The sequence below is a fragment of the Rousettus aegyptiacus genome, unplaced genomic scaffold (genome assembly GCF_014176215.1).
Source record: "Rousettus aegyptiacus isolate mRouAeg1 unplaced genomic scaffold, mRouAeg1.p scaffold_m13_p_6, whole genome shotgun sequence".
NCBI classification, from domain to species: domain Eukaryota; kingdom Metazoa; phylum Chordata; class Mammalia; order Chiroptera; family Pteropodidae; genus Rousettus; species Rousettus aegyptiacus.
Window position 1 is genome coordinate 98023261 of NW_023416309.1, and position 14934 is coordinate 98038194.

The following is a 14934-nucleotide window of genomic DNA, read 5'->3' on the forward strand; positions in this document are numbered from 1 at the left end:
GGACATATATTTTAAAGGCCAATGATTGGATGTAAGGTGATAGAGATAAGGGCTGAAGAAAAAGGTTTTGGGTGGGGGAGATTTGGCATTGTGATTTTAGATGCCTACTAGACATCCAAGTGGATATGTCGCCTAGACAGCTGGATATGCAATTTTGGGGTTAGAAGATGAGTCCTGGAAGAAGATATAGATTTGGGAGTTGTCAGTGTAGAGATGGTATTGAAAGCCTTGACGCTGGAAGAGATCACCATATTCTACATGCCCTCCAGCCACATCCCCTTCAACTGTATCCCTAAACCCAATACCTGTCTTGCAGATCTGAGGCCACAGAATCTGGTGGAAGAGTACTGAGGCACTCTTGGCTTAACATATTCACACGCATTTGTTTAAAATTTCCAGTGCTTCATGCTTTGGACCCACATGGCAGAGACAGTTTTAGAGGTTTTCACATTAGGTCAAGAGTATTAGTTATCTCCATGTCCGTATGGATTGAAAAAACATATATATACCTCGACAGAAAAGAAAAACAATCAAAACTAAAAGTTTTATCACAAGGAATTCTGTGAGGACTTGTTGGTTGGAAATTAACATGCACACACAAAATAAACATTGAGAGGAAGAAGTGCTCAGCATAGGAGACTACTCTAAAATATTCCTATTCCTGTAAGGTAAAAATTCCTTCCGAGATTTCCTTTTCAGTAGATGCTAGAAATGATTTAAGGCGGCCGGGGAGATGGCCGTTAGGAAAGAACTGTTGTTGGTAGTTGGCAATACTTCATTCCAGGGAGGTTGTGGCAACAACTCCCTCGGCAGCAGACATGGATTTTCCTCCCTCTGGGAACCAGAGGTTCGTCCGTTTCTGGTCTGGATCCCTTAGAGACAAAGAACTTCATTCTCTCCTGTACCAGCGTAGGGCTGCTGGGGAGTGAAGGGGGTGGAAGGGTTACACTTTTACCCCCAGGAAACACCCACAGGGTCTAACAGGAGTCTGAATCCTGACTCCCGTCCGCGAGGCGTGCGGGTCTGCGGGGGCCGCGGGCCCCTTCCGCAGGGCCAGGTCGGTTGTCAAGGCGTCCGGGGAAAGGGCCGCCCAGCTTAGGCCGGGTACGTGGGGCGTTCAGCATACGTCTACAAAGGGCTTTCGTGCCTCCCAAAGTCCCCTTCCTTCTTCTCAACTCCATTCTCGCGCTCCTTTTTCCCGGGGAGCCTCTGCATTCCCCATCCACCCATCGCCGCCCTCGCCCTTTCTTCCCTCCCAACCTCCCCCAGCTCCCCCCTCCTCCGGCAGCCCACCTTCACCCAGCTCCTCTGCCGGCTCCACGGTCCTCGCCCCTGATCCCTGGCCTCCCCTCGGCGGCCCCACGCGCCCGGGGCCCTGCGCCCTCCTCCCCGCCCCCCTCGCGGCGGCGGCGGCCCCTTTCACAATAGTGCGGCCCGCCTCCCTCCTCCCGGTTCGCTCCCGCCCGCTGCCCTCCCCGCGCATGCGCCCTCCGGTCGGCGGCGGCTGCGGCGGTGGCGGCTACGAGCGGCTCCGTTTTTTTAAAGGGAAACGCTGAGGCGTCGGGGGTGACTGTGGGGGAGGGGGACCCCGAGCCGCGGAGACCCCCGGGGGAGGCGACAGACTCCCTCCAGGAGTAGGAGGGCTTTGGGCGGATCCACTCCTCCTACCCCCTCCTGAGGAGAAGCGGGGGGGAAATGGAGGCTCGGGGCGGCTGAGGCGAGCTCCGGGGCGGGGGGCCGGGGCGGGGAAGGGGGGGTGTGGGGTGGGGAGACGAGGCGGGCCCGGCCGGGCCAGGGGGGGCCGAAGCGAGCTCCGGGGATGAGCTCGGGGGCGGCTGAGTGCGAGCTCCTGCCTCTGAGGCGAAGGCGGCGGCGGCGGCGGCAGCAGCAGAGGCGGCGGCGAGGCCCCCATGGGCCGGCGGCGGGCCTCAGCCGCGGCCTCCACGTCTCCGCACGCCGGCGGGATGGCGCCCGGGTCCCGGAGGAGCCGCGCTAACCGAGGCCTGCTGCCGCGCTGCTAAGGCGAGCCCGCCAAACTCCCCTCCCCCTCCTCCGTCCTCGACCCCCCGCACCTCGCCCCTTCCCCACCCCCTCCTCCGTCTTGGTACCCGGCGCTGCTCCGGACCACTATGACCATGAGATCCGCAGTGTTCAAGGCAGCCGCGGCCCCTGCCGGCGGCAACCCTGAGCAGCGACTGGACTACGAGCGGGCTGCGGCGCTGGGCGGGCCGGAGGACGAACCCGGGGCGGCCGAAGCCCACTTCCTTCCCCGGCACCGTAAGCTCAAGGAGCCGGGGCCCCCACTGGCCTCCTCCCAGGGCGGGAGCCCCGCGCCCTCCCCGGCCGGCTGCGGCGGCAAGGGCCGGGGCTTGTTACTCCCGGCCGGGGCGGCCCCCGGGCAGCAGGAAGAGAGCTGGGGCGGCTCGGTGCCCTTGCCCTGTCCGCCCCCGGCCACCAAACAAGCCGGCATTGGGGGGGAGCCAGCGGCAGCCGGAGCCGGCTGCAGCCCCCGACCCAAGTATCAGGCGGTGCTGCCCATTCAGACGGGCTCTCTCGTGGCGGCGGCCAAAGAGCCTACGCCCTGGGCTGGGGACAAGGGTGGGGCGGCTCCCCCAGCTGCCACCGCCTCGGACCCAGCAGGACCCCCACCACTACCTCTGCCCGGGCCACCACCCCTCGCGCCCACCGCCACCGCCGGGACCCTGGCGGCCAGTGAGGGCAGATGGAAGAGTATGAGGAAGAGCCCTCTCGGGAGTGGCGGCGGTTCGGGAGCCTCCAGTCAGGCCGCCTGCCTCAAACAGATCCTTCTGCTGCAATTGGACCTCATCGAGCAGCAGCAGCAGCAGCTGCAGGCCAAGGAAAAGGAGATAGAGGAGCTGAAGTCAGAGAGAGACACGGTACGGGAGGGGTTAATCTGCGTTCGGGACGAGGAGCGCGTCGTGCGCATGCTCGGGGAAAGGGGGCCTGTAGGAGGTTAAGGTATCCCTTGGTTAGGGGTAAGAAGGTTGTCCACCAGCAAAGGAGTATGTTAGGTGCTGGGTCCTTGGGAGCCAGGCTCACAGAAACTTTGGGTCGGAGGGAAGGGTTAAAGGGCAACCTCCCAGGCGGAGGGGGAGGGGAGGTTTCAGGTGCCAAAGGGTTAATTTAAAATGACAGCTCCAGACTTGTGGGAAAGACGTTTAGAGTAGGAAAAGACCGGATTTGTGAGGGGTTGAAAATGAAAAGGTGGGATGTATATATGGTGGCTTTATGGAATGGGTTAAATTAAAGAGCTTTTGCGTTAGAATTCATTCTGGAGGAGAGAGATACAGCAGCTGTTGCTCTAACCATTGCTGTAGCATCTTTAGAAAGGGTAATAGGCCTTTTGGCAGAGGGATAGAGGTGCTTCAGTGATATCCTATTTTAATTTTCTTAAATTATATTAAGAGGATCACTGCTTTTGATTTGTTTTTAATGGGAATCTGTTCTAAAACCTGACCCATTGACCAGCATCGTGTTTAGAGGCTGAAAGATTTTTAAGGCATCAAGGGAAAGTAAGCTTATTCAATGTGTTCAATAGACTCCCCCCACCCCCAAACGCTCTTTTAGAACCTTAAGGTAGTACTAAAGTCATTTATTATTTCTTTGTACTTCTGAGGAGCGTGACTATATAGGCTTGTTTTTACTGCAGCAGCAGTTAAGGGCATCTTATACATTGAAACATGTTTCTTCAGATATCAGCAAAGCTGTGGTGAATGGGGTATTACTGTGCTAGCATACCTTACAGCTGCCTAAAAATAAACATGGTTTTTACAATTGTTTTCAGGCTGCAGCAGTCAGTCTCAGTGTCTCATCTCTCTCTCTCTCTCTCTCTCTCTCTCTCTCTCTCTCTCTCTCTCTCTCTCTCTCTCTCTCTCTCTCTTTTTCTCTCGCGTTGTGTGTGCCAAGGGCTGAGCAAGAGAGCAGAAGGCTATTCATTTTGTTTGCTTTTCAAATGAATCGCATCAGGCAGCGGCTGTTTTATTGGAGAATAGATTCTGCAAGGTGGAATGGGAGCTGGGGCAGGTCTCATTAAAATACCTCATGGTGTTGATTTGTGGAAGTTACTCAACATGGAGGTGGCACTGCTCAGCTACTGTACTGCAGTCTAGGGGTGTGATGGTACTGTAATTACAACACATCATATCCTTACATGGGAGGGGGGGAAGCAGGAAGAGAAGGACCAGTGAAAGAGAAGAAATGTCAAGAAATGTCTCCCACAAACTGGTTAAGTAATGTTCAGGCTGTGAGTCAAAACAGGAGATAAAATGAAAGTATGGCTGACAGGGGGGCTCTCTGCTGATTGTGGCGGTTTCTGCTCAGTTCCTGAGGTAGTGGATCCTTTGCAGATTTTCCTAAGCAGGAAAAGTGGGGTGAGTTAAGGATAAAGTGTCAGTCTGAACTTGGCATTCACTGCTTCTGTTGTGTATTGGAGTTTTAGTGTTGCTTAAGCTCGTTTCTCTTATTCCAATTGTTGTTTGGCCTATACTGAAATGTATGCAGCTAAGTAGGTGTCATGAAGGCAACATTAATATCACTGTCTAACCTAAATAAAATTTTTGTTATAGGGTATAAGTAGCGCAGCTGGCACCTTTTCTCAGGACATTTTAATGTGAAATTTTCAATGATAATAGACTTCTATTTTCTGTTCAGTTATGTAGTTTTCTTTTTAATTAGAGTTGACTTTTTTAATCAATATTTAGATAAATAGGTATAAGTTTCTTCTGTTATGTCAAGTACAAAGCAATATGCATACTTCATCATTAATGGGATTTATGGGTACTGTTTCTATTATAATTCTTTCAAATTGAGAGGTTCATTGCTTAGGTGGTACCCCACCACACACACATCCCTTTCAAATAACACTGCAATCCCTAGTGGTACCGTGACTGTGAGCTTTTAATTCCTTCTCAATGTACTGTTTGGACCTTACCCTATGTATAGTGTTTTGGAGTGGAAGTAGAGAGGATAGGATTTGGAGAAACCTAGGGCCTCTTCAAAGAACCTAAAGTTAATTCTGGAAACTCCCAAACTGACTTGGAGCCACATGGTTAGCAGTAGCAGAGACCATGCCATTTAAAAGGCATGTTGTGGCCCCTCCCAGTGAAGAGGATCTTCTTTCAGAAGAATGAACTACAAATTCCCCCATGTCCCTCCCCTAAAATTAAACTGTACCTTATTCTCTCTATTGTGGTTAAGGAAAACTATTTAGGGTAATATCTGCATATTAAAAATAAGTTGTATTGTCATAGTCCATGAAAAGAGGTAGGAGACCATAGTGATTGCTAAATAGGGCTAAGTACCTACATTTAATTTTTTATGTTTTAAGTCTGCATTTTGCCACTCTCTTTTAGCTCCTTGCTCGGATTGAACGTATGGAAAGGCGGATGCAGCTGGTAAAGAAGGATAACGAAAAAGAAAGGCATAAGCTGTTTCAGGGCTATGAAACTGAAGAGAGAGAGGAAACGGAGCTATCTGAGAAAATTAAACTGGAGTGCCAGCCGGAGCTTTCTGAGACATCCCAGACTCTGCCTCCCAAGCCTTTCTCATGTGGACGGAGTGGAAAGGGACACAAAAGGTGTGCTGATAACTTCGTTCCATTTGTCTGAACTTTTTAAGGACACTCGTTTCTGGTGACAGAGAGCAGGGGATTGAGACTTACGAATTTGTTTTAATACAACCATATTCTGAATTAAGAGGTCTTAGGTGCTGAGAAACTATTTCGAGATATTCTTGTGCAGGCTATAAAAGTCTCTTGGGAACGTTTTGGTCATAGTAGTAATTACAGAATGCAGAGTACATCATAAAGAGAATGAACAACAAATGTGACAGCTGAGTTTCTTAAAACTATAGCAGTTTATTTCAAGTTAAGAAGTGTTAAATTCCTTTTTTGTGTTAGGCACTGGTAGACATAAGAAAGTGAGATCTAACTGTCCTTGGACTCAAAGAGATTAGTCTAGCTATGAGGATGACATAAGTTTTAAAAACTAAGACTTCAACTGCAATAAAATATGCAGATACACAACAGTGAAACAAACTAAGTTTTGTAAGATTCAGAGATATTAAAGATTATTTTGAGATAGAATAGTGAAACTTTAAGGAGAAGATAGATCTTGAGAAAGAAATATAGAATTTAGGTTGGTAAAAAAAAGGAGACAGCATTCTTGGAATGTGGGGTGTGGGATTGGGGGCATTAGTGGGAAAATGAGAGTAGCAGATAGCAAGAAAAAAGAAAGAGATTGTAACTAACATAGTATAGGATTGGGGGAAAAAATAAGAGACTGGTCTCTGGTGGATTGGAATGAAAAAGGCCACAGGGTAATGGCACCTAATGTTAGTTAAAGGATCTTGAATAAAATAGGGAACTTTTTAGGTGCGCTAGGCAGTAGGATACTATTTAAAGTTCTTAAGCATGGAAACTCACTTGTTCAACATTTATTTAGGGCCTGTTGTATATACTTTTAAGCATAAGGGTGTTCCTGCTCATGACTACCAAGTGAACCCAGATATTTAGATATCTGAATACAAACTACTGCTCTTGCCCCAAAATGAAATCAAATCAGATTTTACCTAAGCGTCAATAAATTGTATAATCTTTTCTTCCCTATCTAATAGGAAATCCCCATTTGGAAGTACAGAAAGAAAGATTCCTGTTAAAAAGCTGGCTCCTGAATTTTCAAAAGTCAAAACAAAAACTCCTAAGCACTCTCCCATTAAAGAGGAACCCTGTGGTTCCTTATCAGAAACTGTTTGTAAACGTGAATTGAGGAGCCAAGAAACTCCAGAAAAGCCCCGGTCTTCAGTGGACACCCCACCAAGACTCTCCACTCCCCAGAAGGGACCCAACACCCATCCCAAGGAGAAAGCCTTCTCAAGTGAGATAGAAGATTTGCCGTACCTTTCCACCACAGAAATGTATTTGTGTCGTTGGCACCAGCCTCCCCCATCACCGTTACCATTACGGGAATCCTCTCCAAAGAAGGAGGAGACTGTAGCAAGTAAGGCATAGAGAACACTTGCTCTTATACCCTAGTGGTGGCGGTCAAGCTAACAAGTGTGAAAATGCCTTTGGCATTTTTAAAAAAGTGCAATCAATAAAGCAGAGTTCTGTCAAGAATGAGTAAGTTAACAGCCAGAGACAGACACTGTGCAGGCATTGCAAATAGATGGAATTACAGCAGAATGTGCTCAATGTATTTGCCTGCTTACAACACTGGGAGATGTGTTTGCCAGTAAGTTGCTCATCACAAGAGCACCAGACTTGGGGTGTAATCTACGGCAACTTGCATGCCCTCTGAAAGAAGGGTTTTCTGTGCTGTGAAATGCATAGAACTTATACTTTGCCATGCACGACTGTTCCTGCAATTGATACTGTGTGAAATCTGGGAGGGTGGTCTTTGGGTATTCTCAGGGGCCAATGGTAATTTTTGGGTTGGGGAGCCAGTTTGGGGTGGGGAATTTCACCTGGGCCTCCGCTCTTTAACTATATAAACATTTATCTGTATCTCTGTGTCCCGGTCTGGGGGGCAGGAGGAATCTGCCAAAGACCAACAGTCTTACTTTATCTTACTATACTTCACAAAGGTTCTAAATGTGAAGAGTTTACTTGGATTGCAGTAGCCCATTGGTTGTTCATATATTTAAATAAAATGGTCTACAAACTATTTTTCAAACAATAAGGACTATCTTGGGATATCTGAGCCTGCTTGGTGAGGGTGTGGGGTGTGGGACCTTGGTCTTCATTCCCTTTTTTTCTTCATGGCTTCCACACAGAGATGCTCCCCTATTTCTACATCAACCAGTAACTGCAATGTACCTTCAATTATGTAATGTTAGTCTATGACAGTCACTGTGGGTGCTCTGGGGTGATGGTGGGGGAAGCCTTCTTGGATAGAGCCGCAGCCCCAAGTTTCTACCACTGTCTTGCCCCAGCAGGGATGGGGATGGGAATCCATTCCAATAAGAGAGGAGCATTCTCTAGGCTTTGTTTGGCTGTTCTGGTGACAAAATTAAGTGGGGAAGATATATTACTCTTAATTATCTAAAATTCATTAGGTCTCACAATGGAGAACATGAAATAGACCAGGATCCTGATCTAGGTTCAGGTTTTTTGTTGGTTCAGTCAGTTGAACAGGTTCATCTTTAATGGTTAACCTTCTTGCTGCCATGGCAATGCTGTGTAACAACTTAAGAGAAACCGTGAAGCAACTTCCCATCCGGGATTGGGAAATGGCTTGGTCCAGAGCTGTTCAGTGTGACTGGCTGTTTTTGAAAATCCTATCTGTCATAGTACAGAAAATTCCAAACACCTCTGAGATTGTGGGCATAGCTTTACAGAAAGAGTCCGATTGGGGGGATCCCAGCCATTTGAGGAGCCTGAGTTGTGAATAATGTGTGAATCCTTATTCTTGATGCCCTATCTCAAGAGGAAGTCTCAATGGCTTGTTCTGAGGAAGCCAAAGTCTTTGTGCATGTTGTTCAGGTTGGACCAGCAAGGTAGTTTGTTTGGAGGGAGGAGGGAGCTGTTTAAGAAGACTACATATGTAAGTTTTGAGAACACTGATCTTTTATTTGAAAAATAGGGTCAACTTTTACTCACCTGCCATGTTCTGAGTTTAAGGTTTGATATCCTTGGCCATCAACTGTTGCAGGGAAACCACCCTAAATAATGAAGAAAAGAAGTCGTCTCAGTGTAAAAAAAAAAGTGGTGGGCTTATTTTCTTTTCTTTTGTCTGTTGTTCCCTCTTCCCCTCCCCCAGAGAGAAATTCTCAAAAGAACAACTCAAAAAAAAAAACCAAAATGGCTTCCTAGTGAGAACTTCAGTGATGATCCTTTCCTCCATTTTGGGTATGGGCTTTTTTTCTTTTTACACTGAGATGATTCTTCTTTCCTGCATTATTTAGGGTGTCTGATGCCATCAAGTGTTGCAGGAGAAACTTCAGTCTTGGCTGGTGAGTAGAATAGGAATTGTGCTGGCTGGGCCTGGGCGGGGGGGCACTGGTGGGATGGTGGATGGTCGGGAGCCGCATTCCCCATCAGCTGGATGTGGGAGAGTGAGATTCCTTGGTGGATTACACTATAGATATCAAAATGACTACAAATTTCAGTTGTCTTTCAGGAACTGCAATAGCATCCATTATATGAATTGTCAGGTATTGGCTTAGGGGTTTTTTTGTGATTCTGTATATGACAGACTGCAATGGCATTTTAGGTTCTTTAATACCATAGCAAAGACACTGAATATGGCTTCAGGTGAGGCCATAGAATGGATTCCTATAACTTGGTAACTTTGTCTTATGTGGGGAGACACCTCTTATCCTAGCGAATAGTAGGTTGTGTGACCTTGGATTTAAGGGTGGTTCCACCCCTCCTCCCTTTCTTTTTCTTTTTCTTTTTTTTTTCCAGTTCCTTCTTGGAGGGACCACTCAGTTGAGCCTCTAAGGGACCCAAATCCTTCAGACCTTTTGGAGGTAGGTATCGAAGACCTGTCAGTGGAAGGGAGTGAGAAACAGAGTAGAATTCAGAGTGTAACTTGAATATGTCTTAGAAATATGTCATAGGACTGTATGGATGGGTTAAATAAAACTTTTAAAGCCAGAAAGGAACTTGAGAGAGTGTCTAGTCCCAACTCTTTTGTTGTGTAGATGAGAAATATGAGGTCCAGAGTGATTAAGTAATGTATTCAAAAATAAATGGCTAGGGAGTATTTGAAGCTAGATTTCATGTGAGGTAGAAAAGTTAGCATGTACCACTTCAGCAACAAATTTCTTAAAAGTTTGATATTTATTTTAAACTTGGACTCTTACAAAGGATGGAGGTAAGGAGTGTTTATAGCAGTCTCAAGGGTTGTTTCAGTTTGACGTGACTTTCGCTTTGGACAGTTGTGGAAATGATTTTTAAATTTGGAGATTCTATAAGGGTTTGAGTAGGGAAAGGACTACGTGTTTTGTTGATTCTGTTACCAGGAGGTTCCTATAATATCCATAGAACTCACAGACTCAGGTAGGACCTGAAGGTGAGATTTTACCTTCCTGGAAGCTGGAAATGAGTTAGTATGTGTGTGTTTCACTTGGTGATATATAGCTTATCATCTGTTATTCTTTACACAGAACCTGGATGACAGTGTGTTTTCAAAGCGGCATGCAAAACTGGAGCTGGATGAGAAGAGAAGGAAAAGGTGAGGCCAGAGTTGTACATCCTGGAAACAACTGAGCCCTAGGACCCTGACCTCTCTCCATGTTGTGGAGAGTCCTGGAGCTCTTAACACTCTCAAATTACTGGCTTTCCTTTGAGTATCTAAGTTTGAACTGGTAATTATTGTAGGTAAAGATGTTTGGCCTCTTTTTCTTCATGTATGCCTTAGTTCCACACTCTTTGGAACACCAACACATGATTTGGACTGCTAGACTCAAACAGCTCTTTCCTAACCAGTTGTTCTCTTTAACAACTGCCACCCCTACCCCCTGGCCCTAGTCAGGAAGAGTCAGCAGAGATCTCCCTAGCATTCGGGTTGTGTGGATCACTTTATTACAAGCAGGTTTTTAGTAATGTCGGGTTTGTTTTGTCTGGTTTGTTTTTCCCAGATGGGATATTCAGAGGATCAGGGAACAAAGAATTTTACAGCGACTGCAGCTCAGAATGTATAAAAAGAAAGGAATTCAGGAATCTGAGCCTGAGGTTACCTCATTTTTCCCTGAGCCAGATGATGGTAAGTTTTGTTTATCTAAAAGAGTAGATATTTTAAAGAAGTTAGAAAGGGTGCAAGGCTCCAGGATACAATGTGTTGTGAATGAATGGTGTGTTGGAGCAGGTATAGTTGCTAGATATTTCCCACCTGTGTCACTAACAAGGTTGCATTTGGCTTTCTTCCATAGTTGAGAGTTTGATGATTACTCCCTTCTTGCCTGTTGTAGCATTTGGACGACCATTACCAAAATTAACTCCGCAGTAAGTATAAAGGGCTCTTTTCCCCCTTTTGTTCTCAGATAGCCTGCTTCACCTTCCTTTCAAACTTTATGAAAGCCTAGATACAAGGTAGAACAAGTGGCTTAGGGATAGCCATGGTTCTTTGACAGAAGTGAGGCTACCTGGGCAACTAGATTTGTAGCGATAAGATTCCCAAGCCAGGAATTAGGAGAATTGTTCAAGTTAGAAATAGGTAGGTAATTCAGTCACTTTAATAGTGCGCTATTGCTCTGGCTTTGAGGCAGGAAAGACATTCCAGACTTGGGACTTGGGAGTCAGGGTTAGGAATGGTGAGGAGCCCAATAGAGTCTTTTCTGGAGTTACTCTCATGTCTATACTCCATTCCTGTTAGTCTTGGAAGTTGATTTTCATATCTTTTTTTGCCAGGAATTTTGAACTGCCCTGGTTGGATGAGCGTAGTCGATGCAGGTTGGAGATCCAGAAGAAGCAAACACCTCACCGGACGTGTAGGAAATAGCTGTGCTGGCAAGAACTTTCTGTCTTCAGATAGTTGTAGCATGCCATTCCCAGAGAGTGGCAGAGACCTGTATATGTGACCTATGTCCTCATGTATGTTGTTATTTGCTGATAATGCCCTTTCATACTCCCTTGATCTTGGTTTTGTTTTCATCACTCTGATTTCACAAAAACTCTTTCATTGGGCTAATTGTGAATTATAGAGGGTGACTGGGATATCTTTTCCCTTTTTGGGGAAATGAGCTCTCAAGCTAAATCTCTAGGATGGCAGATTTGGAAGCTTCAGGGGTCTGCTTCTATACATTTGTCTATGTTAAAGGGGTAAAAGGGTTCTTTCATTAAACTCATGGAAGATAAAGCAACCCCTGCCTTTAGAGCTGTGCCTGCATGGCACTCTTCTCACCTTGGTGTGTGTACTCTTCCATATAGTTTGAGCATAGTGGTTTTTACTCTAAAAAAAAATCTTACCACGAGCTTAAGGTCCATATGAGGAATAACAAGTGAAGTGATGAAGCAGGCATCTTCACAGGATAGAAAAGAGATTAAGGAGTTGGTAGATAAATGTCTGAAGAAAAGACAATTGTTCTCTTACAACTATTCTGTTATATAGCCATATGGGAAGGGATGTTTGGCTGTGATTGTTTTCTTTGTTAATGAGTAAATGAATTTCTTCCCTCATCCCCTCAAAAAATAAAATATTTGGACAAGAGAATGGGGATGATTAGTTTTGGACAAGTTATGGCTCTAAAAAAAAAAGCAGTTGGCATTTGGGGATGGCATGTCAGAACCTGTATAGATGTCCTTGTGTCACATCACTTCCAAGGTATTCCTTAGTTGGGCTTTATCCTTTTAGCTGAGCTCTTGGTGGTGGGATAGAGATTTAAGGATGGTAAGGGTATATGTGGAAATATGTGCTTCCTTTGGCTGGCAAATGTCTACATCTTGAAACCAACAGATGTACCTAATGAGCTTCTCCATTCACTTTGTAAAAATAGATTTGTATGTGTACCATCCTGGTTCTCTCCCTCCATCCCCCACCCCACCTTTTTGTTAAAAAATGTCATGACAGCACTCTAGGCCACTTTGGTCTCAGTGTAAGATCCCTGTAACTATCTGGAAGGAAAATAGAGCCAAGACCTCTGGTCTTAAATATATAGGAATTGCCTTTCTTTAGTCTTCAGGACTATTGTGTGAAAACAAGTAGGGGTCTAATCTCCTAGAAGGTAGGGGCTTTTATCCTTGAAGAGACTATGTCCCCAGATTTATTAGCACTTTTAGAGGAGAAGCCAAGGTATGTAGAGTGTGTGGCCGGCCCATCAGTGGAGCATGAGAGAATGGGATACCATTGTGGGAAGAAAAGAAAAGTTCCTCAGGGGCCTCCCACTGCTAAAGCTTTTTGTGAGATGTTGATCTGTGCTCCCTGGGTTTGACTTTTAAAGGAATTATTCCGGCAGCACATGTAGTATTCTTGGATGATCTTGCTGCTCTTATTTCTCGTGTGTGTGTGTGTGTGTGTGTGTGTGTGTGTGTGTGTGTGGCGCTGTGGGTTTTCATTTGTAACTCCATCTGCTTAGGAGGAGTGGGCTCTCCACAAGGGAACCTGCTGTGAACTTCATTGCAGCAAGAATGTAGAGAGAAATAGGACTTATTCCACTAGGGGCTCTCATCTCACACCTTAAGGAGTGGAAGATTTCTAGAAAAACTGGGCCAGATTTTCTTTGTTCTCCATCATTTTAATATGGCAAGCTGTTTGGCTTTCCTACTCTGACCTATGTTATGTTTTTTTTTTTTATAATGTACCCAAGGGGGGGGGAAAAGACCAATCAGTGTCTCTTTACTTTGTTCCTTGATTCCTCTCAGTTTCTTCTTGATTTTCAGCATTTGTTGGATTCCTAATTTGGATATGGGTTAGCAAATTAATCTTTTGTTTGTGCCCAACCCAGGGGACTCCCCAGATTCTGAACTTGAGCTAGACTAAGAGGAATCCATGAGGTGCTATCTGGCCAGACTTAAGTGGATTCTTTTCCTTGGTTCTCCCTCTACCTAGGACCTCTTATTTTATTTTCCCCTCTACTAGATCAATTCTCCTTTGACTTGGATATTTTGAGGTTTGTCGAGAAGGAGGTTGGAGAGTAGATTAGCAAAGTTCCAAGAGCGAAATTACAGTGTGTTAGAGTGTGGGGGGAAAATTAGTCTTATTTTTTTCCCTACATGGGATACAACACTGTGAAATTCAATCTTCAACTGAAGGCCCTCAGTTCTCCTAAAACATAGTTTTGTTTCTTTCTTTAACAAAGTTTAAGCTAGTGTTAATAAATTAAAAAGAAAAATTGCTCGTCTGTCCACTTCAGCTTTGTTTTAAGCCCATTTCATATCGTTGTCAGTGTTGTAATTCATACTTTTGATACCATTTCTGATGTGTAAAATTGGTTGTCTTGTAAATATCTTATAAAGAGTTCAATTGTAAATAAACTATTGTGGCTGTTAATTTTTGAACTTCTGCTTCAATTTATTTTATCGGGAAGTATTAAACAATTGTGTTTGTAGATTTTAAAAGATGAGAAAAAGAAATCCATTTCACAAAGAAAAAAACTCCATTTTTCCTTTTATATAAGGTATTCACTTCCATTTGTATATGAGTACAATGCATGTTTCATCTCTCTTTGTCCTGTTTTCTTCCTTACACATAACTGGCAACTTTAAAAGTGAGAGTATAGGGTAAGAGGATACTTGATGCCTACTGTCTAAATTAATAAAACCTCAAAATTGGAAAAGACCTTAGAGGTCATCTAGGCTGACCTCTACTACATTCCAGACAAATGAAGTCCAGATTATGCTCCAACATTTTTTTTTTTTTCTGATAGAAAATTCTTCCTGTTGACAAAATCTAACTTCTTGTAACTCAAACCCATTGGTTCTTTGCCTTCCAGAATGATGAAAAATGATTAGCTCCTCCCTTTCCTCAAAGTTCCCCCATTAAAGATTCCTGTGGCTATTCCAACTCTTCTCTTCATGGTACACATTCAGAGATATTACACTTGTTCCTCAAAAGAAAGAATTTTGAATTTTCCAGCGCCCTCTGGATGAGTGAACAATTTGCTCATGTCCATTTAAAAACTGCGCCCAGACCAACAGCTGAAAGGCAAAGTGGCAGACTTATCACTTTTCCTTAACCAGACACTAAACTTGGCAGCCTTATTTGTATCAATTTACTTTGTGATCAATAAGATCCTTCATGTTTTTTTTTAAACCTTATTAAATCATACATCTCCCATTTTTGACCCTGGACAGTTGTAACGATTTACAAGTTGTCACATCTGGCCATTTGTTTAACCAGTTGAGATCTGTTTGGATCCTGATTCTATCCCTGAAGTCATTCAGAAGGCGTTCTAGTTTCATACTGTCTATAAATTTGGTAAGCATGAAGATTCTTAACCATACATAGTTTGTAAATGTTACACATGACAGAATGC

General features: G+C 44.9%; 1 protein-coding gene and 1 long non-coding RNA gene across 3 annotated transcripts; one reads left to right on the forward strand and one right to left on the reverse strand.

The window, feature by feature from the left end:
- Positions 1–279: 279 nt before the first annotated feature.
- On the reverse strand, positions 280–1388 carry LOC118603968. The gene is made up of 2 exons (XR_004951536.1): positions 1294–1388; positions 280–918 (listed from the first exon to the last, which is right to left on the reverse strand). It is a non-coding gene; the product is annotated as an uncharacterized LOC118603968 (long non-coding RNA).
- A 93-nt stretch (positions 1389–1481) lies between these two features.
- MSL1 (MSL complex subunit 1) lies at positions 1482–13949 on the forward strand. 2 transcript variants are annotated; one of them, XM_016164702.2, is made up of 9 exons: positions 1482–2897; positions 5373–5596; positions 6634–7016; positions 8923–8970; positions 9425–9489; positions 10129–10196; positions 10603–10727; positions 10894–10966; positions 11372–13949. In XM_016164702.2, exons 1-9 carry the CDS (start codon positions 2130–2132, stop codon positions 11460–11462), a joined length of 1845 nt encoding a protein of 614 aa, XP_016020188.1. In that variant the 5' UTR covers positions 1482–2129; the 3' UTR covers positions 11463–13949. The 2 variants fall into 2 exon arrangements, with proteins under 2 accessions (XP_016020188.1, XP_016020189.1); XM_016164703.2 differs by lacking the exon at positions 8923–8970.
- The last annotated feature ends 985 nt before the right edge of the window (positions 13950–14934 follow it).